Raw genomic sequence first — 24,684 nt, 5'->3', positions numbered from 1 at the left:
AGAGGAGTTCCTTCAGGGGGATCGTTTGACCAGCTCTCTTTAAATTGATTTGGGTTTTTTAACCCTCGTTTATGTATAAAAAATATATATATATATATTTTGATCATAAAAATAATTATATTTCTTTAATCAGCTTTTTTTAGATGTCGCGGCAAATGCATAAACGTCACTTTTTTTGAACTATAAATTACTTAAACCATGCTTGAGGGTCCAAATGAAAATTATCTATATTTTTCTTTTATGAAGTAGCTGATAATATTAAAAGATAATAAATATAGGTGAACGGGTTTTAAAATAAATTTTACCAGAAAATCTATTGAATTGTTTACCCAAAAAAATCTATTGAATTAAATACCGTTTATACTATCATATTTAATGATAATATTTTTAGGACCATTCATCCAAGTAACTTATGCCTTACTAAAAAAAATAACCAATTTAAACGGCGGTTCACTCACCTCATTTTCAATTAAAAATGACTAATAGTTAATAGTTAATAGTTGTTAAAAGATTCTCTGTCGACATCGTCTGGGGCTTATTTACACGTGGCTAGAAAGCGTTGCTTTTTCTAGTCGCATGGGTCTGTCTGGCTGGGACTTATGCTTTGCCGACGGATTTACGTAAGTTATTTTCAACCACGTGGTAGGCTGATTTGGCATGTCATGTGGGGACCACGGCTTAATTGACATTTTGTAATGTCTCCCGCATGGTTGAACAGGCACGCAAGCATCTGCCGCAGCTCCTACCTGAATGTTACACAAAAAAAAATCTCACAGCTGAAGGGAGAGAGAATAAGAAAGTAGCTTTTTTTATTTAACCACGTGCTACATTGTACCTGTGGGGTTAATCTGTTGACGGAACGGAATATCAACAAGGAAGTATTATGGAAGCTCGAAATTGAACCACCACGTGTGTCAAGAATAATTTGGTAACCATAGATCAGTTTTTCAGATTTTACATGTGCCTGTTGTGAACTAGCGCTAATTTCGGCTGCCCACTTGCTTATAAGACTTTCCATTCAGTTCCAATTGATACACACCCCATTTAGCAAATCATATGCATTTCCGGATGAGAATTGGATCTTTCATTTCCTTGTACATGTGTGATATGTATTTCTTCAACATCAGATCAAATAATTGAAATTCATTTATAAGTCACATCAAAAAGTTGATTGATGTGATTTGTAAATAAATTTTCATCATTTAATAAGGAACCTTTACTTACAAAATTACGCGCAAGAAGTGAGAATAAAGAAATGGAGATGCGGGGTATCAATCCCCGTACCTCTCGCATGCTAAGCGAGCGCTCTACCATCTGAGCTACATCCCCATCATGTCTTGTATTTCCTCATTACCTTAATTACTGCTGAGAACTTGATCAGGCCTTAATCAACCATTCTTGAGCGAATAACCCTTTATTACGCATGAAGTCGAGCTTGTCAATTTACGTTTCATCACACGTTTAGGAAGAGAGTTTATCTGTCACACCTCTGGTATTGGTCACAAGATCCAGTTTAACGATCGGTAATAATAAATGCACCACCAAATCAAGAGCAAAGAGCAGTTCAATAATTCATGTAAAAGAACAAAGTGAAGAGAGGGAATCGCCAACACTTAGAAAGGGTTTTTTTTTCCGATGAAATTTTGTTCATTGGATTAGAATAAGCCACGTGTTGAAAATCTAATGATCAACTGCAGGAAACTGGACGTTGTCAGTACTGGAGCGGATAAAATCATGCTAGGGATATCAGAGAACAGTGTCCCATACCACAGTCCCTGATATCCCAAGCTAGGAATGCCAGCAAGGATAATCCTTCATGATAGTCGCACCAAATACATCATTCTACATCAAATAATAAATTAAATACATTTAACATCATTCTTAATATGTTATGATCAAGTAATCATATTTAGCTATTGTTATAGTATGTTATAAAACTACATACATGTTCAAAATGGTAGACAATTCATCATAACATATGTCAATCATATATGCAATTGTAACCTTACCTGTCTAAGCTGAAATATCATAGAAAAATGTATTATGTCTCTCAAACTACCACTCCCATAAACCTCAGAATCACTTAGATTAGGGTTAAGAAGTTTTATTAAAGTCTGAGATCCAAATGGAGCAAAAATCATACTAACATGACCACTGTGACCTAGTCGGTCGCTTGGGTCAATTAATCGCTTTTAATGACCGCCCCTCTCTCGGACAAAATTCCAAGTTCGAAATTCGGACTTTTGATCACCCATTCTCGATATGATTTTGGGGTGATTCAAATTCGAATTTCGTCCTTAGAACTCTAGAGAGGTCACCACACTCCAGATCACAGAAGAAGAAAAATTTAAAATCCACTTTATCTTATTTGACAAAACTAGCCATTGATCCACATATGAGAATCCATCTTCGAGCGTGATCTAGTCTAGATCATTCATGGGAATGATTCTAATCACTCAAATTCACCACTACAAAATTTTAGAGGGAGAAACAACTCTCTAACAATATAGAATTTAAGTAAAACGAGAGTGTGATTAACTAACCTCTGAAAGATCTAAAAGTCAAAGTAAGATCCAAGCTTTCTTCGTGAATCAAGGTTTCTTCACCATTAACCACGTGTACACAACCTCCACTTAGTCCACAGTAGCCTCCATGAATATAATAATGCGAAATTAGGTCGTGGACGACTATTTAAAGAGGGTCAGGGGCAAAACAGGGTTTAAACCCTACAACTAGACCAACTGATCGCTTGGGGAGGTTGGTTGGATCAATCAATTGTCTTAAGCAACTACCTCCTAATACTTTTCAGTATTTTGGTGCTTTGCTCTCTTGGTTGATTCCCAATACCAAATTAACTAAAAATAACATGTGGGGGCTTTTACCTTGATTTCAAACATCTTTAAACTTGACTCATCCCATATTGGAAGTCCATCTGCCTAGTCCATCCGGTTCCACTGGATCTTCTTCGGGTTCCCAATAAGGCAAGTTCTTCTCCGACTATATCCAAATCTATGAGCTCAAGTTTGGATCATAGACTTCAATCTGGATAGCTCACAGCTTCTTCCAGCTGGAACTTCGGGTACTCGGATTTGCAATACAAATTTCATGTTATAATTACGGGGGTTAATTTTTACACTATCTCTTAGTGAAAGGAATCTAAGTACCGATAAAATGGATTAAAGATATATCTTCCTCCTAAATATATGGTAGAGATGTGAGGGGAGCATAATGCTTTACCAATCGAAATAAAGGATGGAAAGTTGTTGATTAAAAGAAAAGAAAAAAATCATGTAAAGTTGGTTGTGCCCATAAATTAGTCTTCCATATACATACTTTAAGTAATGAAAAAATATCTCATTTATATCAAAATATGACTACTAGTTTCGCCCAACCAATCAACAAGTGAGTTGGGTGAATAATGAAAAAATGCTAGTCAAAATTAGGTTCCCATTTGAATTATACTGCTCATGATTTTGACATTGCATTAACAGTCGACAAAACCCACATTAATAGAATTGAAGTTTTTCTGTCATGGTTCAAAGCATATATTTCTATATAAGAAAGTAAAACTTGAAAAATACTAGATTAATTGTTGATGATACAACCAATATAAAATTTAAGTGTTGATAGATGTATAATTCAACTCAACAAAAAATTCGCAATATCTGATAAAAATATTCTGTGCACAAGGAATTGTTTCAAGAAAAAAATTTGATCCAAGAAAGATATCAATTGATTGTGTAGTGCATGCATGCTCTTTTAACTCAGCTATAATGTAGGCTTTTGTAATGGAGGAAGCATTTTGCTGGTTCAAGTGGAACCAGAGAGAACAACTTTTTAATTTGTTTACTGGCTTACAAATTAGTGAACTTGCTCCATTGAGATCAAAGCACTGTCAAAAGATACTAAATGTTCTTCCTCTCTTTAATAAATTTGATCTTCAAAGGCCGTATCAGTTGTGTGTATGATATTCTAACCTAATTTCACTCATTGGTTTAATGAACAATGTGCAATGAAAGGCTAGGCTAGGCTAGGCAAGTACATATTTTTATTATTAATAGACTTTTTATCATGTATTTGAAAAGATAAAAAAGATAAGGTCACTACTTCAAAATTCTTCACTTTTATTGTACTAACATTCTCTGTAGATAAAATATGTATAAATGGGAATAAGATCTCTGATGTTGGAGAAAAAGAGAGAATGCTATTTTGTGGATCACCATACTATTTGGTAGCAGAGAGAATACGATCACATGAAGAGGGATAAAAAAGGGTTCACATATTAGGTTTTGAAGAGAAGGGCATTTCATGAGAATGTGTAGAGAGAGAGAGAGAACCATTGTTATATATTTCCTTTCTCAGATAAAGAGTTGTTATATATTCTCAACCTTAAGTAACAAGACTTTCGGCTACCACAAAAAAAAAGGACAAAAAAGAAAAAAAAGGGCTTTCTATCAAAAAAAGTAACAAGACAATCTAGAAAGGAATCCATTACATTAGAAATAAAATCTACTCTATTGTAGAATGCATGATGAATCATATGTGGATGGTTCCTAGAGTGTCTTGAATGTGCTTAATTGCAAGGATATGATCCAGAGTTGAAAGGATTATAAGAAATACTAAAACCAACTAGACATTTAATAAACTAAAAGAGAAGTGAATTATACCTTTTTTTGGGGATCATGCTTGGGTGCAATGTTGCTCCTAGCAGTGCATGGTCAAGATCTAATTGTTCATTCAACGGTATAAATTTGCTCTGGATTCCAAATTAAATATGGGCGGCAGACTGCTGGGTGCAACGCTGCTCCCAAGCAAAATGCTTTTTTGGCAGCTAGCGATGTAGTAGCACAGTTATTTCCACAATCATGTGAAATTTTCTATTCTCACATGTACATGTGTATTGAGAAATGTCAAATTTTATTAGTTAGGGATGGTGCGAGGGACATGCATCGTATATAGGGAGTTTTTTTAGGTTTTCGTATGTCTTTGGCACGTGATGGAATCCAAGATAGTGATTGAGATACAATCTGTGTATCCAAGGAGGGGTAGAGCCAGGATTTAACACTGAGGTGGAGGTGAGGGGGACACTAATGATTACAAAAAATCCTCCTTTTGTTCTTCGGCCTTGGTAGTGGTTAATCCTCCGTGTGAATTTGTATAAATTTGTCCAATACCCTAAAAGCTAATTATTGACAACAGACTCCCATATCATAGAGCAAGAGCATTCGAAGTTGGTATGCAGATGATACACAGGAAGACCGTATTTGAGTTTGGATCATGTCCTTATACAAGGAGTTCCAAAAATAAAGTCCTAGAACCAATCATAAGGAATCCATCATGGTGGTATAGGCAACACATTCTAGAGTGCCTCAGACGATCTTGTGCAAGAACATGATGAAAACTCATCAACCTTTGTTTTCACATTTACAGATTTTAATTTGTTTTGATTTGGTATAGTGCCATGAAGATTTTGAATAACCTTGTGTGTATATATATATATATAAGAGAGAGAAAGAAACATAAGGAAGGTAAGTGAAAAAGATTGTTAGGTGAACATTTGATCTAGAAGCAAAACCAAAGACATTGCAAAGGCAGGATCAAAACCAGATCGAACGACCAAAAGGAAAACATCATGCCCATAAGAAATGCCTCTGATGTTAGCATCCTTCCTCTTGATCTCTGCAACCACTTCTCTTGATAGCCCATCTACCACTTGACATGACCTCCTCTCATAAGACCCTTGAATCGCAAATATTGCATTTCCTTTCTCTTTCTCAGCAAGATTATCAGATGATGATGATGATGATGATGATCCACCAAACACTTGTGCAACCACATCTTGTTGGTTTCTCTGTAACAGCAGATTTACATGTTTCTTCACCCAACAGATCGGTTTCTTCTCCTTCCCATCTCTCTCTTCTGCTTCTCCTTCGAATACTAACCAGTTATCTACGAATCTCCTTTTCTGTTTCAAGCCCAGTAATCCAACCATGTTAATTATAACAGAAACCCAAGAAAATGCAGAAATAATTAATACCCAACAAAGAAAGAGAGAAAGAGAGAGAGAGAGATGATACCTTTCGACGAAGGGTGAAGAGGGGATTTCCAGAAGCATCCATGAGGACGATATCGTCGTTCCGGTCACCTCTGTAGTTGTCGACACGATAGATGAGATTTCCAGCAGAATCAATGACAGTAAAACCATTACAGGCGAATAACAGAGACTTCCTCCACACTGTTAAAGCTGTACCACTGCAACTACTACTCCAACTGGTCATCGCATCGTTTATCTTGTGCTTCTTTTGATCTTCCTTCTCTATGCTTTCTGAATCTCCTACACGCACAGCTGCTGCTGAACCACACCTTGATAGAATAGCCATCTTTTTTCTTCTTCTTCTTCTTCTTCTTCTCTATACCCAGATGAGTAGATCTCAGTTTCTGAAACTCTCGGGCAAACGCTATTTATGGATGATGAAGCCCAGAGAGTCTTGACCAAAAAACGAAGCCCAGAGAGTCTGTCCATCTACAGTGAAAGCGACGAGGAACCGATCGAAGGTGATAGGACAGAATAAGCGCGTTGGCATCCTCTACAATTCTCATCCACTTCAATTTCCTTGTAGTTTCTATCTATATGATTGTGACACGTGGCAATTAATTATCTAATTTCAGAATTATTTGAATTTAATAATCCCTAAAACTAAGCATAAAAAATAGAAGAGAGATAAAATTAGAAGAAATTTTAGGGATTTATTAGATTTAGTCCCTAATCGTATTCTAATTTATGACCCTTGGTTAATTAGCTGCCACGTGTCGCAATCATAGATGAGAATTATAAGAAATTGCACGGGGTGAGAATTGTAGAGAATGTGAACCCAAAGAAGCCTTGGCTGGGTAATGTTGTAGTCATAAATAAGAATTATAGGGAATTGCAAGGAGTGAGAATTGTAGAGGATGTGAACCCTATGCAGGTTTTGATACACTAGCGTGTCCAACATGTTGGTGCCTATCTAGCATTGGATGGGTTTCGCATAAATCTTGGTCGCACAAATAGTATATGCAGAACTACATAGTATATCGATTTGAATAAAATAAATCAATTTTTGTTTGATACAAGGGATATTTTTCTTTTGTGCAATTTTAAGCTACTGTTAACGGTCGAGATCAAAATTTCAATTGCAATACTATTACTGTGAGAGATCACCAGCCTAGCAAAATCCAAGGCCAGCTAACTCTGATTGGTACAGAAAGGGAAAAAGAGTAAAAAAAGAGGGAGAAGAAAGAGACTCTACGCGCCTTTACGGGCCGGATTTGGGAGGTTTCTGGTCCACAGATTATGCTTAATACGTGGTGCTTCTGATCAGAGTTTCAAATTCCTCATGTGAGTTTCAAATGTCACATCAAACGGCATTATGCCACGTGGCTATTTAGTATTTAGTTTTTAATTCTTTCTCTCTCTTCTCTCTTCAGTGCAGTATCTATCTCTGTCAGTGAAATATCAAAGTGGTCCCCGATGAATGATGATTTTGATGTTAGGCGGTCAATATGTTTCTGGTATATCAACCATCCACGTGGCTGGTCACACTTGGCCCGTCCAGCATTAAAATGTGACTTTCGCTTTTGTGAGAACTGGAATTTCACTTTGTTTGGATTTGAAATTTGAACCTCAGAGAGTTTGGAAAAGTAAATATGCCCCATGGAAAGTTCTTAGTTAATTTGAATTTCATCTTGGGGTCAAAAGTAGTAAATTATTGTAGTAAAAAGTTTGGCTCATTGGATTCCATGCAAACTCATTGTGGGTTCTTCAAAAATTGTTGAGATTCAATGTTAGATGAAATTTTCTAATTTTTTTGTTTAATCGTAAAAAGAAATATTATTCATTACGAGTCTAGTGCACAATTACACAGTGCTAGCGGAGAGGTATAGATTATTATTTGTAGTTTTGTTAGGAGTATAGGTCCTAATAAGAGTTTCTTTGTTAGATGAGACAAATAAAGACGAGATTGAGACGTTGATATCATAGTTTTCAAAATGCTGGAGTTAAATGCATTGGATGTGAAATCCATAGAGACATACAAGAAGATAACTATGGACGAGATCACGAGTCACGTAAAAGATAACATGTTAGGTTTCCATCTCCAGAATCAGAATCTATCACGTGGCTACCAAACACTATATGTAGTTGAATTACTTCCCAATATCTCAAAACCTAGAAGCCTAGTTGTAAGAATAAAATACAAGTAGCACACAAACATATACGTACAATTATTTGATTTGTCATACTTAACTCTTGTATACATGCGTATACGCCCCACATTGAATGAGGGCGTAGGAAAAGGTGTCGGTGCTTTGTATACAAGAAACCCACAATGGTAGAGAAAAAAAGAAGAAGAGAGAATCATGAGAAAAGGAAAAAAGAAAATAGGAGAAGGTTTAATCAATATATGGCACTTTTAATTGTCACAAAAAAAGAAAAAAAGAATAAGAGTATCATTCAGACAAGACCCACATAATTATGATATAGAAGAAAAATAATACTGAAAAGCTTCCTACTGAGAACTAAAGAAATAAGATTCTACAATCTTGAGGAAGCTTTTCCCTTTAAATATACATAAAATGAAGGGTGAGGTTATATATGTGTAGCATTTGGGTTGGGGATTATATATATTTCCTTTTGTTTTGATAAAAATGATTATATTTAGTACTTAAAGTTTCCTTATTATATGCCCATATTGTCTGCCCATGTAAGACATGAAGAATCGTTAATATAAGCCTACCCTTTTCTTTTTTTATTTTTATTTTAATGCCCCTACCCAATTTAGCATCTGAAGTGTTATTATATATATACATGTCTTCTTTCTAATTTAGGTGAAAAGGAAGCTCAAACTCCCCCACCCCTCTCCCTCTCTTTCTCCCTTCATCACATCTAAGAAGCCCAAACTAGCAGTGATAGTCATTTTCATCAGTAGTTAGTCAATTAGATTATTATTATTATTATTATCTTTTTATAAAATATGTGTATATAGAATCTTATCAGGTCAGAGCTAAAATTTAACATCAAGAGGTCAAGTACTCATATTTTACATATAGAAAGAGAATTAGAGAAAAATTTTCAAAAAATTATGGGAGGGGGAGGGAAATGGGGGGTTGCAAATGCCAATATTTCACATATAAAAAGAAGGCAAGGGAGAAAATTTTTATTAGATAGTGGTCCTGGGGTAGCTTGCCCCTAACTCTATTATTCATAGAACATAATTTCTCAAATAGTTGATATGGGGTGGCTAGTGTTCTAAAATGCTTTCATTGAAATTTTATAATTCTCATTTAATCCTGATGTGACTTAGTCCCTGCAATTCTAGGGTTAGTATGAGCTCTTGAGATTTGTCAAGCCAAAGGTCTAGATATCCATGTTAGCAAACAGAAAAGAAATAAAATAATTTGTTTTAAAAAAATTAATTATATTGATACACATAAGAGTTTTCTCATTATTTATCTATTACTTTGTTTAAATGCTCACAATCTTTACAACCATTTAATAGAGAGATTTTCCCCCTCATTTCACCTCAGAACCTTGATCCTCTACCTTGACGTGTAAATGATTGTATTCTTTTCTATGTTTTCAACCACATAGTTAGGAGGGAAGTTCACATCTAGTCTACCTTATTAGAACTTAGAGGTAGGACCAAGGTTTAAAGTATTGGTATCGAATATCATCTCGTTCAGGTGATTCTAAGAGACATATCGTTCTGTATTGAGTATTATATCGCTCTGGCTAATGTATTTTAGTGTAATTCAATGGAGAGACGTATCGAGATGTATCGTATTAGTTGGTCAAATATGGATACGTATCAGCTAGTATTGTATGGTATCGTGGGATACTTTAAACCTTGGGTAGGAAATCCCTTCAAAATGTGTGGCGAGGAGGATGTAAGGGGGAGTACAATCATCTATCCTGATGGGTAGAAGATCTCAACTCTTCAACTCATGACTAGTATGTCTTTTTGTTAAACTGAAAACTGCCACCTATTCATGAACTTTACATCAAATAATCTAATAGTCTATTTCCATTTAGCTAACAATAGTTGTTAGATATTTGACCAGTGTTTTAAAAACTTCAAAGTTGATAGAACGAACTAAGTCAAGTCCTTTAACCTATCTCATAGTAGGTTAACCTAATTTAATGCCCATACGTTAGATGACTCAATTATCCACATAACTATAACTGTTTTATATTAATATTAATAAGTGAGATAGAGATTTAGGGCTGTTTCCACTGGAAGTTTTGGTCGGTGTGTTTGGTAATTTGGTGCACTGCTGAAGATTTTTCAGAAACTTGTGCGTGTCACCAAGAGTTTTGATTAGTTGCTCAAATTGATTTACAGAAGTAACTACTAAGTAATTAAGTTTCCACAGAAGTTGAAATGTAAAACTAAGAAACTATGAGAGAAACGAAAATGGTTTAAAAATCAGAATAATTTTGTCTTTGTCTCCTTCAATCCAACTCTGAGTTTAAAAGTCACAGGAAATCCAGGCGTGGAAGTAGACAAGACTTTTGAATGGTGAATTTTGTTTTCGAGTGAATCAATTTTCTTATCTACTTAGTCTGGAATGTACGAAGCAGAGATGTCTCTTTCAAATTTCAATATCTTTCTTGGGCTTCCATTACATGTTTGATAAAAATGACCCACCTGAGAAGAAAACCACTTCTCTCTTTGAACACGTCTCTGCCTGTGTCTCTTCAAAGTCTCAAACACTACAGGAGTAGTGTTTTGGATCTTTCAAACAAAAACTGTGACTTCCAAGAAGATTTTTTTCCCCTTCCTTCTTTCTTAGTATCTCACACAAAGCAGTTGAACAGAAGAAGCACATGTACATGGGTTTGTGTCTCTTTATCATTGGTTTCATGGTTCTGAAAGCTTAGTCAAGGTCACCTGCATGTGTTGGTGTTGCAGCCAAATCTTGAATTCTTCATAGGTAACCGACCATTCCCTTCTAGTCATTGTCTTTTCTGCATGTTATACATATTTTATTCCAATTTCCTCTATTGTCCAGGTCTTACTAAGCATCATCATAGTCCAACACACAAACCCAAAGCAATATTTCAGAGATGAATTGAAGGGAGACCTGCTTTAGTGAAGCTTTTTGAATTTTTAAATTATGAACATCTCCTAAGCAAATCAGAGCTACCCAGATGTCTGGAAGCTTTGGATTGATATGTGTTCTCCAGAATTATTAATATGGTGTTGCAATGTCCAAACCTGTCACCATCTTTCTAGCTATATTGGGAAGATTTTATTCAAAGATCTTCCATTGTTTAATCAAATGGTTGTCCAAACCTAACAAAACTTTCTTCAATAAGTATATAAACTAAGGAAAAAAAGATTCCTTCTTAGGTTTTCTCACATAATGAGCTGTGAGATTCATGTTGATGTTCCATTTCATCTGACAGAACATGGATTTCTATTAAATGATTCTGTCTCCCATCCTCTTATTAGTTTGAATTTTCACGTTGTCATCATCTAAAACATAACCATAGAATATAATTTCTTTTTCTTAAGCTCCTAGGGTTCTTATTCTAGATAAGTAGATATTTACACATGGCAAATTAGCAAAGCTTGCATCATCCTTGAGAAATGAATATCATGAGTTTTGAGATATTACTTCTACGGTTCTACCTACTCAAATTAGAAATGAAAAACCTCGTGGGCACTTCCGATTGGCTTTTTTATGAAAAGCGAAGTTGACTAGCCTTTAGTTATAACCGATTGCCTCATGGCTAATAACTTCATTATGTTATGAAAGAAAATGAAAAAGATTTTGCAAATGTCATGAGAATCTTAACCAATACAATCTACATATTGATGCAAACACATCTTTGGATGTCACAGTCATAACTTACGGTAAATAAGATAGAGAAGAAGAAAGAGTTAATATGCTTGTTTCCAATTCTTTTTGAAAATTTTCATCGAATATCATGAGAAAGTCTCAGCTTCATCTCAAAAATTTTATTTTCAGAACAAAAGATCTCAAACTAGGTAATAATTTCTTTTAGTTTCAAAGAAAATTGTGGAGCAGTTGGGGTTGCTGGGCTTTAGAGAGGATGTGTTCATGCCTCTCACACTCTGTTGCTTTTGCCTCTTTGAACAGTGAAAAGAAAAAAAATGCTGCTTTTGCCTTTTGTTTTTGTCTGTTTGAATAATTAAAAAGGGAGAAACACAAACTTCTATAGCTCTTGTCCCTTTGAACAATGCAAAGACAAGAAAATCTCAAAATCTCCCCAGTTTTTGCTACTTAGAGTTTTTTATTTTCCTCTTTGTATTTTTCTTTCTCATATTTTTTTTGGGTGTGCAAAGATAAGTTAAGTTCTGTAACTCATGTCTTTTCTGACAGGGAGAGATGGAGTTAAGTTATGTAACATATGTCAGAGATGGAGATGATTCATAGCCCACTACAAATATATTGTGTGGCAACCAGTATTTTGTTGAAAACCCTTGAAACCTTAGCTTTTAATGGCATTCTGATATTGTCATCTGTGAGCTCAAATCCTTAAGAATGTAAAGGACACTCTTATTTGTTGGGCTAGGCCCAGGCAATAGCCCAGACCAGTTAATAATCAACTCATAAGCTATAACCAAAGGCAACTTCAAACTAAATAACCTTTACTGATGAGTAACTATTGGGGATCTCAGAAATGAAAAAAGATGCTCTATACCTCGGGACAAACTTGCTTCATTGAAGATTCAAATCCAAAAATCTCAAGTTCCTTCTCACCAAAATCAGTAGCCAGTTTGCCTTTTGGAAAGCGTCCACCCTCTCCTTTGCTGGAAGAGAAGTTCTCATAAAATCTGTTTTACAACCTCTGTCCTTCTATCACATGCAATGCTTTCACTTCCCAAAAGTAATTTGCAAACAGATTGACTCCCTCTACCACAGATTTTGGTTAGGGATCCCTACGAAAAAAAGTAATTGTTATTAACCTTTTGGGATAAATGCTGTACACGAAAACCTTTAGGGGGTCTGGAGTTCAAAAAAATTGAGAATATCAACAAAGCCTTGTTACTAAAACAAGGTTGGAAACTTCTTAAAGGACCCACATCCCTATGGACTACCACTCTGAAAGCCAAATACTTCCCCAATTCGAGTTTGTTCAATCCCAAGGTCAAACTCAAAAGTGGCTCTTGGCCTTGGCAAAGCCTGTAACTGTACAACATCACCTTGGATTTGAAGAATATGATTTCCCGACAGGTAGGAAATGGCACCAACACCTCTTTCTAGTATGATCCTTGGCTCCTTGACGCCAAGAATGTAGTGAGAAGTACCAATCTAACATTTGGTCACACAACACCACAATTGCTCAAATGTCACAGTACACTTCAGTAAGCAGGGAGTATCTCTCAAACTTTAATCTTCCTCAATTCCCACTCTCTCATTTAAATCTCAATCATTCACATGATACCTGGCTATCACACATATCTACCAATGATGAATTCTCTTCTAAATTGGCAGGTAAGGCATTGATGAAACAAAAATTTGCTATAATACCCAATGAATTCATCCAATGGAGGAAAATGTTCTACAAACTACCACTACATCCCAAACTCAAATATTTCTTTTGGCGTCTACTGAATGCACGGCTACCAGTTAGAGCTATACTATCTTAATGGACAAAAATGTACGATCTTTGTGAATTGTGTGGAGATAAGACTGAGACTCTTTGCCATGTCTTCATTTCATGAAAATGGACCAAGAGAATTTGGGCGGCAGAACCTCTTGGATTGCGAACGGACACCTAGCCCAAAGTTCTATTTTGCACTTGTGCAATGATTTCCTAGTTGATTTCCAACTAAACAAACATAAAAACCTATGGTTCTTTTATGTCTTTGTGACTACCTGTTATTTTATATGAGAAGAAAAAAAATAATGTAACAATGAAAAAACTTAAACCCAATTCTCATAAGATTATAATAAATATTAACAAATGGCTTTTGGAGATGAACATAACACCCTTCATGGATAAAAACCCAAATACTCTAGTGCAAAACCCACAATATGAGTATACAATGCTAAATACTTATTCTCTTACATTATTATGTAGGGTATATAACAAATCTTTAAAGATAGCAAGATGGAGTGTGGAACTTATGGAGCATGGCAAATTTATTTTTGCTAAGGCAGAGCAGTTGGAAAGAAGCAATTCGCTGGAAGCTTTAATGAGGGCAATAAAGGAAGGCATAGAGTTTGCAAACACAAATACAAACCAAATCCAAGAAGTGTGGGTAAATGATGTGAATGCAACTCTTCTCTTTCACGCCCTATCCAAATTGCACTGACCTATTCACCTAATACCTGATTTGATAGATATTAAATCTACATTGGTTAATGCCACATTTTGTAATTATACGTCCCCAACACTCCTTAAGTACTCTCTTATGGCTTAGCTAGTAAGTCTATTAGTACTAATGCCTCAACCAACAGACGAGGTAGTTTTAGCTTTAGAGAAACTGATGACCTATTTATGATGCTTAACAGTAATATATGTATTTTTTCTTTGATAAAAAAAAAAAACCCTACCATTAGTCCTGTTAGCATCTCAACAACAGTGCAAAAGTGCATCAACAAAGCCATCACCCAAGATTCCCCATATTTTTCTCCTTCATCTCATGGTTAGACCAACCAAGTTACAACATTTTCTTTTTCTATTTATAAATGAAACTGTGGTTTTCATTGCCAGTTTATGTGTTGTTTCTCACTCTAACTTGTCAAAAAAACAGATCTCAAGAGTCAAGACTGTACATATCAAGGCACAAGAGGAGCAGCCTTAAAGAATAACTAATACCTAACCTAACACCTACCTCCCTCCAAGCATCTCCCAATCATTGATTTCATGGTTCTGAAAGCTTTGTCAAGGTCACCTGGATGTGTTGGTGTTGCAGCCAAATCTTGAATTCTTCATGGGTAACCGACCATTCCCTTCTAGTCATTGTCTTTTCTGCATGTTTTACATATTTTATTCCAATTTCCTCTGACGTCCAGGTCTTGCTAAGCATCATCATAGTCGAACACACAAACCCAAAGCAATATTTCAAAGATGAATTGAAGGGAGACCTGCTTTTGTGAAGCTTTTCGAATTTTCAAATCATGAACATCTCCTAAGCAAATCAGAGCTACCCAGATGTCTGGAAGCTTTGGATTGATATGTGTTCTCCAGATTTATTAATATGGTGTTGCAGACTCCAAACCTGTCACCATCTTTCTATATTGGGAAGAATTTATTCGAAGATCCTCCATTGTTTAATCAAATGGTTACCCAAACCTAACAAAACTTTATTCAAGAAGTATATAAACTAAGGAAAAAAAATTCCTTCTAAGGTTTTCTCACATAATGAGCTGTGAGATTCATGTTGATGTTCCATTTCATCTGACAGAACATGGATTCCTATTAAATGATTCTGTCTCCATCTAAAACATAACCAATGAATATAATTTCTTTTTCTTAAGCTCCTGGGGTTCTTATTCTAGATAAGTAGATATTTACACATGGAAAATTAACAAAGCTTGCATCATTGTTGGGAAATGAATATCATGAGTTTTGAGATATTATTTTTACCTACCCAAATTAGAAATGAACAACCTCGTGGAGAGTTCGGATTGGCTTCTTTTTATTTTTATGGAAAGTGAAGTTGACTAGTCTTTAGTTATGATCGTTTATCTCATGGCTAATAACTTTATTATGTTAAAAAAAATGAAAAAGATTTTACGAATGTCATGAGAATCTTGACCAATGCAATCTACATTTTGGTACAAACACATCTTTGGATGTTAAAGTCATGACTATATCCTTGTTACCAATATTTTTTAAAATTTTCATCGAATATAAGAAAGCAGTCACTAAAATATTTTCTTTTTGACCAATATTTTTTAAGAATTTCTTTTAGCTCAAGATCATGGATCATGCCTACGAATGTGAAAGTCCCAGCTTCATATAAAATATTTTCCTTTTAGAACAAAAGATCGATCTCAAGCTAGGTAAGAATTTCTTTTAGTCTCAAAAAATTCATGTTTGTTGAGGAAGTTCTAATTTGGCCTTATTCCTCAAGATCTTTGGAGCTTATCTTAAGATTTTAACCTTGGGACTTTGGTATTATTTTATTTTTGAAAAATTTCAAGTTGGTGTGACGTTGCACTATATGTGGACTGAAATTCCCCAAAACTCATGCATGCAACCCTTATTAGTACTAACCTCTTTCGTTATAAAATGTATCCTAAATTTGCATAATAGTAATACAAAACTCGCACAAAACTCTTAACAAATTACAGCCCTGTTGAAGGTTGGTAAAGTGAAGTTCATGATATTCCAATCATATCTTGAGGCTGTAGATTGGAAGATTAAGCACCTACTTTGAACAATCCAGAGAAAAGAAAACTCAAATTTCCCAATGTTTACTCCTTATAGAGTCTTTCTATTTTCCTCTTCGTATTTTCTTTCTTATTTTTCTTGGGTGTGGAGCAAAATCTGCAGTACGAGGAGCAAGTGTCTACTTCTGCAACTTATGTCAGCATGTCCCCCCCCCAAGGGCTGGTAATGGGATTTCATCCTGCATTAGTTTCGTCCAGGAGTTAGTAAGATTTGGATGCAAATTGGTTGGTTCAACCTTGTTTCAGGTTTGTTGAGAAACTTTATATTTTATCCACGGAATTGATTAATTTGGGTGATTAATACAATCATAAAAATGTTATCTGCTTTTTACTTTTTTTTGAAAAATTTCAAGGATGCCTAATTGGCCAGAAACCCCAAAACTACGGCAAATGAGCACTAACCTCCCTAAATTTGCATAATAGTAGACTCCATTAGCAAATTATGTTGAATCATAAATTCATGGTTAGATACTTCCATAATTCCTACATTGCCCTTAATCTTTAATGACTTCAAATTTTGGCCTTAGCAAGTATACTTTGGGATATTTATGTTTTTTGATAATTTTCTTGGGTGTCTGAGAAATTTAGGAAAGTATGAATGAATCGGTATTGAATTGATGCTTTATTACACTGTTTTTGTAAGATGATTCATAGCCCATTACAAATATAAATTGGAATAATATATCATTGGTGTATATATAATGTGTGGCAACCAGTATTTTTATTGAAAACCCTTGAAACCTTAGCTTTTAATGGCTTTCTGATATTCTCGTCTGTGAGCTTAAATCCTCAGGAATGTAAAGGACACACTTATTTGTTGGGCCAGGCCCATGCAATAGCCCAGACCAGTTAATAATCAACTCACAAGCTATAACCAAAGACAACTTCAAACTAGATACCCTTTTATTGATCAGTAACTACCATTAGTCCTGTTACCATCTCAACAACAGTGCAAAAGTGCATCAACAAAGCCATCACCCAAGATTCCCCATATTTTTTTCCTTCATCTCATTGTAAGACCAACCACGTTACAACATTTTCTTTTTCTTGCCCTCCTTCTAATTAAATCTCCCAGTTTATGTGTTGTTTCTCACTCTAACCTGTCAAAAAAAAAAAAAAAAAAAAAAAAAAAAAAAAACAGATCTCAAGACTATATATATCAAGGCAAAAGAGGAGCAGCCTCAAAGAATAACTAATACCTACCCTAACACCAACCTCCCTCCAAGCATCTCTCAATCGGGAGAAGGGGAACAGAAAAATTGAGGAAAGCCAAGAGATCAAAAGACCCTAAGCCTCAACTGCTTATTTAGACACCACAGATACACAGCTCCATTCTGATCCATAATCATGGGGTTCATTCCCCAATTAAAAAGACCAGGTGGAATCCCAAGAGCTTCTAGCTTTTCAGGTTTTTGGGTGGTAATGGCTTCCTGGAAAGGTTTGAAGGAAATTTTTCATGGCTTCATATGTGGACCAGCATATTGCAGCTGCTGGGGCATGGAACAGTATCCTTGGCTTCAGACCTTGCAGCAAAGCTCGGGGCCCTTCCTTGGTCACTATCTGCTTGATAGCCATGCCAATAGAATTACTACCAAATGTGTCTGCACCACCCACACCCTGTGACAGAACCATAAGCACAATATATCATTAGGACAAATCTTGAAATCTACATGAGCTTGGTTTATATCTTTAAAGTTCTACTGCCAATTTGCTTGTGGTCTCTAAGATACAATTCATTATTGTATTCACAATGTTGGGGGGCACTTGGTGATAATTTCTCATAAATTTTGTTGAACAAGCGATGGTTATAATTAATAATTTACATGTATATCAGTAGACCTTGCTCTTAAACAAGTCAAAATCACAGTAAAAATCCTGGTTGAGACACCGGCCCTGCTGCATGTACAGTCATCACTCAACACCTATCCTTTTTGGTTACAAAAATACTGACTATAAATGACAGTGAATGGGACAGCACTGAGCACTGCCCACATTTGCAGTGTAACCAACCTCCAGGCTTGTGGCATGCAGGCTCCAGGGCTCAATCATCTCATTTTGGATGCACAAACCAATTGCCAAGGTCACAGTGAGCTTACTTTAATGTACTCTTAGAACATACCAATGGCATAATACCATGAAGAAGGAAAATAAAGAGAGGTAGAATTAGAGGAAGTAACGACATTATTTTTTGGGTCTCCTGTGAAAAGTCTTCAGCTCAACTGTTCTAGATGCCCTACCACAAGTGGGCAGTGAAAAGCACACTTGTGGTTATGCCTACCTCGCTCATTCAGAGAGAACCCATTTCATGCTTGCCTAAATACCTTAAAATAGTTTAAAAAGACTGAACAAAGTTAGAAAGGCTGACCTGCATAGAAACCCTATGACACAAACCAGCGATTCGTATAAGAAAATTAATAATAAAACAAGACAAACAGGCAACAATGGTGCCAGTAACCCCTTTCCTCACACCTTTTCTCTTATTTATAACTCCAAACCAATAGTAATCCTCTCTCTCTCTCTCCTCCATGTGGCCTAATCCTACGGCCCTAACACCCCACCTCTTCACACCATGTGAAACGTCACAAAGTAGTGGTGATATATATATTTATGGTACCCTTCCCAAAAAGTTTGAGCATTCAGGTGAAACAGGAGCTAATATTGTATCAGAGTGACAAAGTCGTGCACTAGGAAGTATATCGGAAGTTTATTCTATTTTAATTCATCTTAGTTTGTTTTGTACTCAATCCATTTCTCCTCCCTGAATGCCATGTGATCCAGGCGATGTGCAAGGACCACGCAACATTGGTTGGCATGTGCAACAAAGTGTTGATGTATGTATTTAAGCTGCCCTAATGCCTTTCTTCCCTAACTATTTGAGCTTTTAGATGAAATGGTAGCTAGCAAGTAGTGCAAGCCCAACTGAAGGATTAACAACCTCGCCCAACCCCCTTGAAGTGAGAGGATATGTCATGCACACCCACTTCCAATGGATCACTATGTACATAAACCCAATTCTGTTAAACCCTTTGGAAGTCTCTCCACTTCCAATAAGAGATTAAAGAGGAAAGAAGAGTCACACAACACAAAACATACACAACCTCACTTCTTCTGTCTCATAATGCATTTCTACCCATACTCTCAATAATTTGCGACTAAAGATCAGCCTAGTCTTTGCTGTTGAGCAACATGAGCTCTTGATTGTGTGTTGTCTCCCCAACTCGCTCTTTGGCATCATTGGCACTCAACACATACAACATGGCTACCACCAGCCACACATCATATAACCCATCATCCACAAACCACCTTGTAGCAGACGATATAGCAATACAATACACAAGCACACACCACAAGACAAGTCCATATTGTTCAGCAGCATACCTGCTACATCCACAGTGCAAATGACCTCTTGAGCTACAACCCAAATCCAGACTCTTAAACTGCAGTACAATGTTCACTGGCAACCCACCACCAGGAACTAAAAGCCCTACTTTATGCAGCTACAACTGCAAGGAAGCACCCAAACCCAATTTGGGTAACATTCACTACCAAGGGCCACATGCCTTTTGGTGCAACTTTACGTCCAATCGATCAACTTGGCAAAGCAATGCAAGCTCGGGTGATCTCTAGAACGGAGATGGTTCCCTTAAATGGACATATCTCTCTCATTTTAACTCTCATTCACTCGAACTTTTTTCCACGTGAAAATTAAAAGGGCAAAAATATGTCTACAACTCAACTCAGGTACAGTGCACAGGTCCCGCAACTGGATTTGAATCTGATGCATGAGAAGAGTCTTCTAGTAAAATTCCAACTTTAACAAGCAAATAAACATTCCAACTGTAACTCTTAACTCTTGCAAACGTATCCAACTTTCTAAAATCGAAAGAGTAGTATATTATAACCAAAATAAATAGTCCTAATATTCCACTAGACCCATGACTCAAATTGGACTTGTTTCATATTGGTCTGGAAACCCAGTTAGGCATGGTTTGGTCCAAGGCAGCATATTCACATCACTTTCCCTTCAATTCTCCTTCCTCCCTACAGGCCAGCCATCAGCAGCTGCTCCTATAAAGGTGGTAGTTAAGTGTGATTACTGGGAATGTCCTAAGCACACTAGAGAAACCTATTGGAAGCCAAAAGGGCATGGTGGGAAACATCAGGTTCATCTCACCAGAATAACTAACAGATTTGCCTTTACAACAGCCTCCTCATTTTCCTCAGGGTAGATGGTTTCGCTCCTTCTCCGTAAAAGGCAAAAAGTAAAAGGAAGATGGTTTCTCTCCAATGCATGAGGACACAGCTTTGTATGACACTCTCTACTATGGCTTCTTCCACTATACCTGCTACTCATTTAGTCCAGTCAGGAACAATTCATGTTCCTTTTCACAAAATCCTCCTCCACTCCTAGATTCCTAGATCTCCAACCATAAAATTGGCTCCTTGAATATGCTCCAATACCTTGGTGCAAGTTGTTAGTTGCCAATGGATCCCTGTCTGCTATTTCTGGCAAAGGATATGTTTCTTGCTCTCTTACTATCTTCATGTCCTAAAATTTTAAATTCCCTAACCTTTTGTGCATATTTACTTCCTATTTATTGTCTCAGTGTCAAACTTGACTATTCGTGTTTACTTCGGTTCCGCTTATAATGTTTTTCAGGATCTAGTGCTAAGAGCAACAACTGGATGTGCAGGATACATGATGGGTCATATGACTGATTGATTAGAGAAACTGGCTTGTAACTCAAGTTTACAAAGCCTGGGAGAAGAAATAATGATATGATGAAACCAGGAAGTTTTTTGAACCATCATTTGATAAAACAAACAATTTTTCCACTAAACTATTACTACACTGAATAATTCTAATTTTCTTTCACTTTTCAAGATAAAATTCTAAGATTGGTCCTGTCCAATGAAGTGTTGTTTGACACATGGATGGCTTACCATTGGTAGTACTGGAACAACTACAGTTTTGCTACAAATCTGTTTTACAAGCTTAGCAATAGTAAGCCATGTGTGAAATCCATAAGTGTTTCACAGAGACTCCAGATCCTATACCCTCAAAGGGTAGAGGATAACACTACCCTCATACTCACCACCACACATTTAAGAGGCGGTCTACCTTGTCAGTGTTCAAAGGTGGGCCCTCCTAAATGTATGGTGAAGCGGTGTGAGCCTGTGATGATTGTGTTGTAGGAGGATGCCAACTTCATTCCACTAATGGATAGCTTATCACTTTCAACCTGGGGGAAGGAGATCACATCATGCTGTCTGCTCCAGCTTGAAGAACAGATTTACACCAAAATAGTAGATTCTTTGATACTACCAAAAGTAGTTATCCAAATAATTAACCCAAGAAACCTAGATTGTTTTAGCAGTAGGAAAAATCTCAACAATGCAACAATTAGCAGCAGAGTCCAGGATGATAACCAGTTATAAAAAATCAAACAGAGAGAAGCCTCATCTATTTCGTTAAAAGTGGGAGCTTTAATTTAAAACCTAACCTGACACTGCAGTCTTGTTTTGACAACATCCAACGGAGTCGTAATCGCACTAGCCAGGGTACCCGCAGCTCCACCGGCAGTAATATGAACAATAAGCTTTTCGTCTCTAGCATTGTCTGGAGATATCTCATTCAGAACCTTCTTGACGGCCTCATAGGTAGAGAAATGCACGGCCGTAAAAGGAGCATTTATAACGATTGTCGTACGATAAGAAGCATAAAAAGCCCTCCAACCTTCCTCCCTAAGCATCTTTACTATACAATCCTTTACTCCACTATATGGGCTGCTCTGCAACTGCAATCTCTGCTTCACAACATCCATAGGAGTGAGAACGGCATCACTAGCAGTGGTAGCGATAACCCCAGAAGCGGCATGAACTAGAGGGTGGTGACCTGAACGATTTCCACCAAATTTTTCCTTGCAGACTTCGTAGACGGCGAAGTAAACCGCATGGGCAGGGCCAGCTCCGAGACCCATAGCGCCGATGCCACGGTAGAGACATGAGGGGCCTTCTGTACGTAGAATTGAGGCAATAAAACGGCCGAAGCCGGGGCGGTGATAAGTCTGAGTGGGAAAGGGCGAAGCAGAAGTGGCGCCGAGCATCTGCATACGGGTCTTTGAGGGTGTCGACGGGGAACATTGCCATGTGTTCGCCCATGCCCGCAATGGAACCCGCCACCATGTATTGCCAGAAACGCAGGCCGTCATGCTCGGCCTCGGCCTCCGCCGCAGTAGCGGTGGTGCTTACGTCGGCAGAGATAATGTCAAGGTGATCGGAAGTGTTGACAGCATCGAGGACGACTGGTTCTTCAGTCATAACTCGATAAGACCCAATTCGAAATCTTTACCTTTAGAACTAGAGGATCCACTGCCACCAACCACTCGGATTTGAGTGAGGACGATAATGGAGGGAAGAAAGTGGGTGCAGTGGGTCTTCGCTTCGTTCTTAGGGTTTTGGTCTCGGAAGATTGCAGAGCGTCACCATTTCTGGTTTGATTCGGTTATGGAGCGTCACGTTTCGTTTCGTTCCGTTTTTATTGGAATAACAGAGACTTTATTACAATGTGGGATATCCCATCAATTTAGCATACATCATATAGCCTGCCATGATTCATAGGGTGTAGCATCCCGAGGTTTCTAACTTTGGGTACGGCATCTCTTGACCTGTATTTTTAGGTACTTTGGAATGGCTTATCTTCCTATGCAAGAAACATGAAACTCAAAAAAATATATATAAAAATAAAATTCAAGGGAGTATGTACGTATTAGTTTACAATTCCAAAAGTGGGCATCAAGATGAGATATCCATCATGTAGGTGTTCATCACCTTTGTACTTTATGTGGGATATCCCATCGACTTAGCATACATCATATAGCGTGCCATGATTCATAGGGTGTAGCATCTCGAGGTTTCCAACTTTAAGTACGGCATCTCTTGACTTGTATTTTTAGGTACTTTGGAATGGATTTCACTAACACCGATGAGTTGAGGAACCACATGGGAGAAAATATTGGGAGAAGGCTTCTCTCACAGATGGGTATTTAGAGTGGGCCCTCCTCTCCGGTCCCGTTCGCCGATGGTGAGGGAGGTAAGTCTCAGGAGCTGCACTACATGGAAGAGGATGAGTCTTCCCATTGTAGGAGGGCTTCACCAGCACCTATTGCTAACCTAACTCAATGGGCTTCTCTCTTGGCCCAACTAAGAACAATAGAACATAATCAGAATTTTTTGGGTCAACAAATTATTGAGCTTTGTACTCAGCAACAAGAGGTAGGTCGCCGAATGAGGGACTTCCTAGACCAACTCAAGCACTGGGATTATGTCCTGCATCAGTACATGCCGCAACCTCCACGTCCACTAGAGCGCTAATGATCTTGGCTCTACATTGTTCTATTGTTTTATTTCCCCAAGTTATTTCACTCGGTTCCATTATGTTCGGACATATAATTTGTATTATTATTACGCGTGTTTGTCCACGCTTGCACTTAATATTTGGGTTGTAATATTTTAGAATTTAAGTATTCTATTAGTTATACACTATAAAATTTCATTTACTTTATTGTGCTTTATGTTTTTGTTTAAGTAATAGCATCTGTGTGATTTGATATTTTACATACTTATTGTATCTTATTCTAATTAGATTCAATATGCAACTGTGATGATAAAATTTCCAAGTTCATATCAAGCCTATTATTAACCTCTATTTTATAGAATCATTTATGGATCAATAACTCAAGATGTCCTTACCATATCACATAAGAGTTAGGACTTGTACGAACTAAGGCTCTGATATCATATTCTGTCACACCTCACCCAGTCGGATCCGGTCATACCCGAATATCTGCGAGGGTGATACACCATAAGACCTAGGTTTAGTGACACATCCATACAACATATAACATAGCAAAATTAAAAGGACAAGAATAAATCAAGTTCAAGTATTAAATTCCAGAAACCTGAATATCAGTTACAATCATCCAACAAAATTTGCTTATTTATCTCTAAAATACTTTGGAGTTGGCCCATAATCACATCTCTGGCCCATCATGCTCCAAGTCAGGCCCATTTTTGCATTTGAGAACTTGAACGGACCTCTTGATGTGTAAAATCGCATGTTTAATACCCAAAACTCCAAATATTCGCTCAAGTCCTGAGAATTCATAAAATCTGCAAAAACAACATAAAACCCAAGGTAGCTCCACTCAAAGTGTGTAAAATGCATGTTTTATGCCTAATATTTCACACATAAATGTGCTCATCAATTCT

At 36.9% G+C, this 24,684-nt stretch overlaps 2 protein-coding genes and 1 non-coding gene across 3 annotated transcripts; all 3 read right to left on the bottom strand.

Moving 5' to 3' along the window:
• Nucleotides 1-1,256: 1,256 nt before the first annotated feature.
• TRNAA-AGC (transfer RNA alanine (anticodon AGC)) lies at nucleotides 1,257-1,329 on the bottom strand. The gene has a single exon. It is a non-coding gene; the product is annotated as a tRNA-Ala (tRNA).
• Nucleotides 1,330-5,369: 4,040 nt separating this feature from the next.
• LOC149029843 (protein LURP-one-related 8-like) lies at nucleotides 5,370-6,510 on the bottom strand. Its single transcript, XM_089151665.1, has 2 exons — nucleotides 6,078-6,510; nucleotides 5,370-5,965 (listed from the first exon to the last, which is right to left on the bottom strand). The coding sequence occupies exons 1-2, from the start codon at nucleotides 6,378-6,380 to the stop codon at nucleotides 5,546-5,548; spliced, it is 723 nt and encodes a 240-aa protein (XP_089007791.1). The 5' UTR covers nucleotides 6,381-6,510; the 3' UTR covers nucleotides 5,370-5,545.
• Nucleotides 6,511-16,932: 10,422 nt separating this feature from the next.
• LOC149029842 (uncharacterized) lies at nucleotides 16,933-22,939 on the bottom strand. Its single transcript, XM_089142185.1, is given in 3 exon segments — nucleotides 16,933-18,030; nucleotides 21,918-22,535; nucleotides 22,537-22,939. Coding segments are annotated over 3 exon segments (1,029 nt in total). The 5' UTR covers nucleotides 22,735-22,939; the 3' UTR covers nucleotides 16,933-17,817.
• Nucleotides 22,940-24,684: the final 1,745 nt, after the last annotated feature.

The sequence above is a fragment of the Hakea prostrata genome, chromosome 1, assembly GCF_041222555.1.
Source record: "Hakea prostrata isolate BN-2017 chromosome 1, UWA_Hpros_2, whole genome shotgun sequence".
In the NCBI taxonomy this organism is placed as follows: domain Eukaryota; kingdom Viridiplantae; phylum Streptophyta; class Magnoliopsida; order Proteales; family Proteaceae; genus Hakea; species Hakea prostrata.
This window is presented reverse-complemented; position numbering and strand designations above follow the sequence as displayed.

What these genes read in the sequence shown, in the direction of transcription:
- LOC149029843 (XM_089151665.1), bottom strand. Translation starts at nt 6,380, where the DNA reads ATGGCTATTCTATCAAGGTGTGGTTCAGCAGCAGCTGTGCGTGTAGGA. An exon ending in TCTTCACCCTTCGTCGAAAG is followed by an intron (nt 5,966 to 6,077) that starts GTATCATCTCTC and finishes GGCTTGAAACAG; the next exon opens with AAAAGGAGATTCGTAGATAA.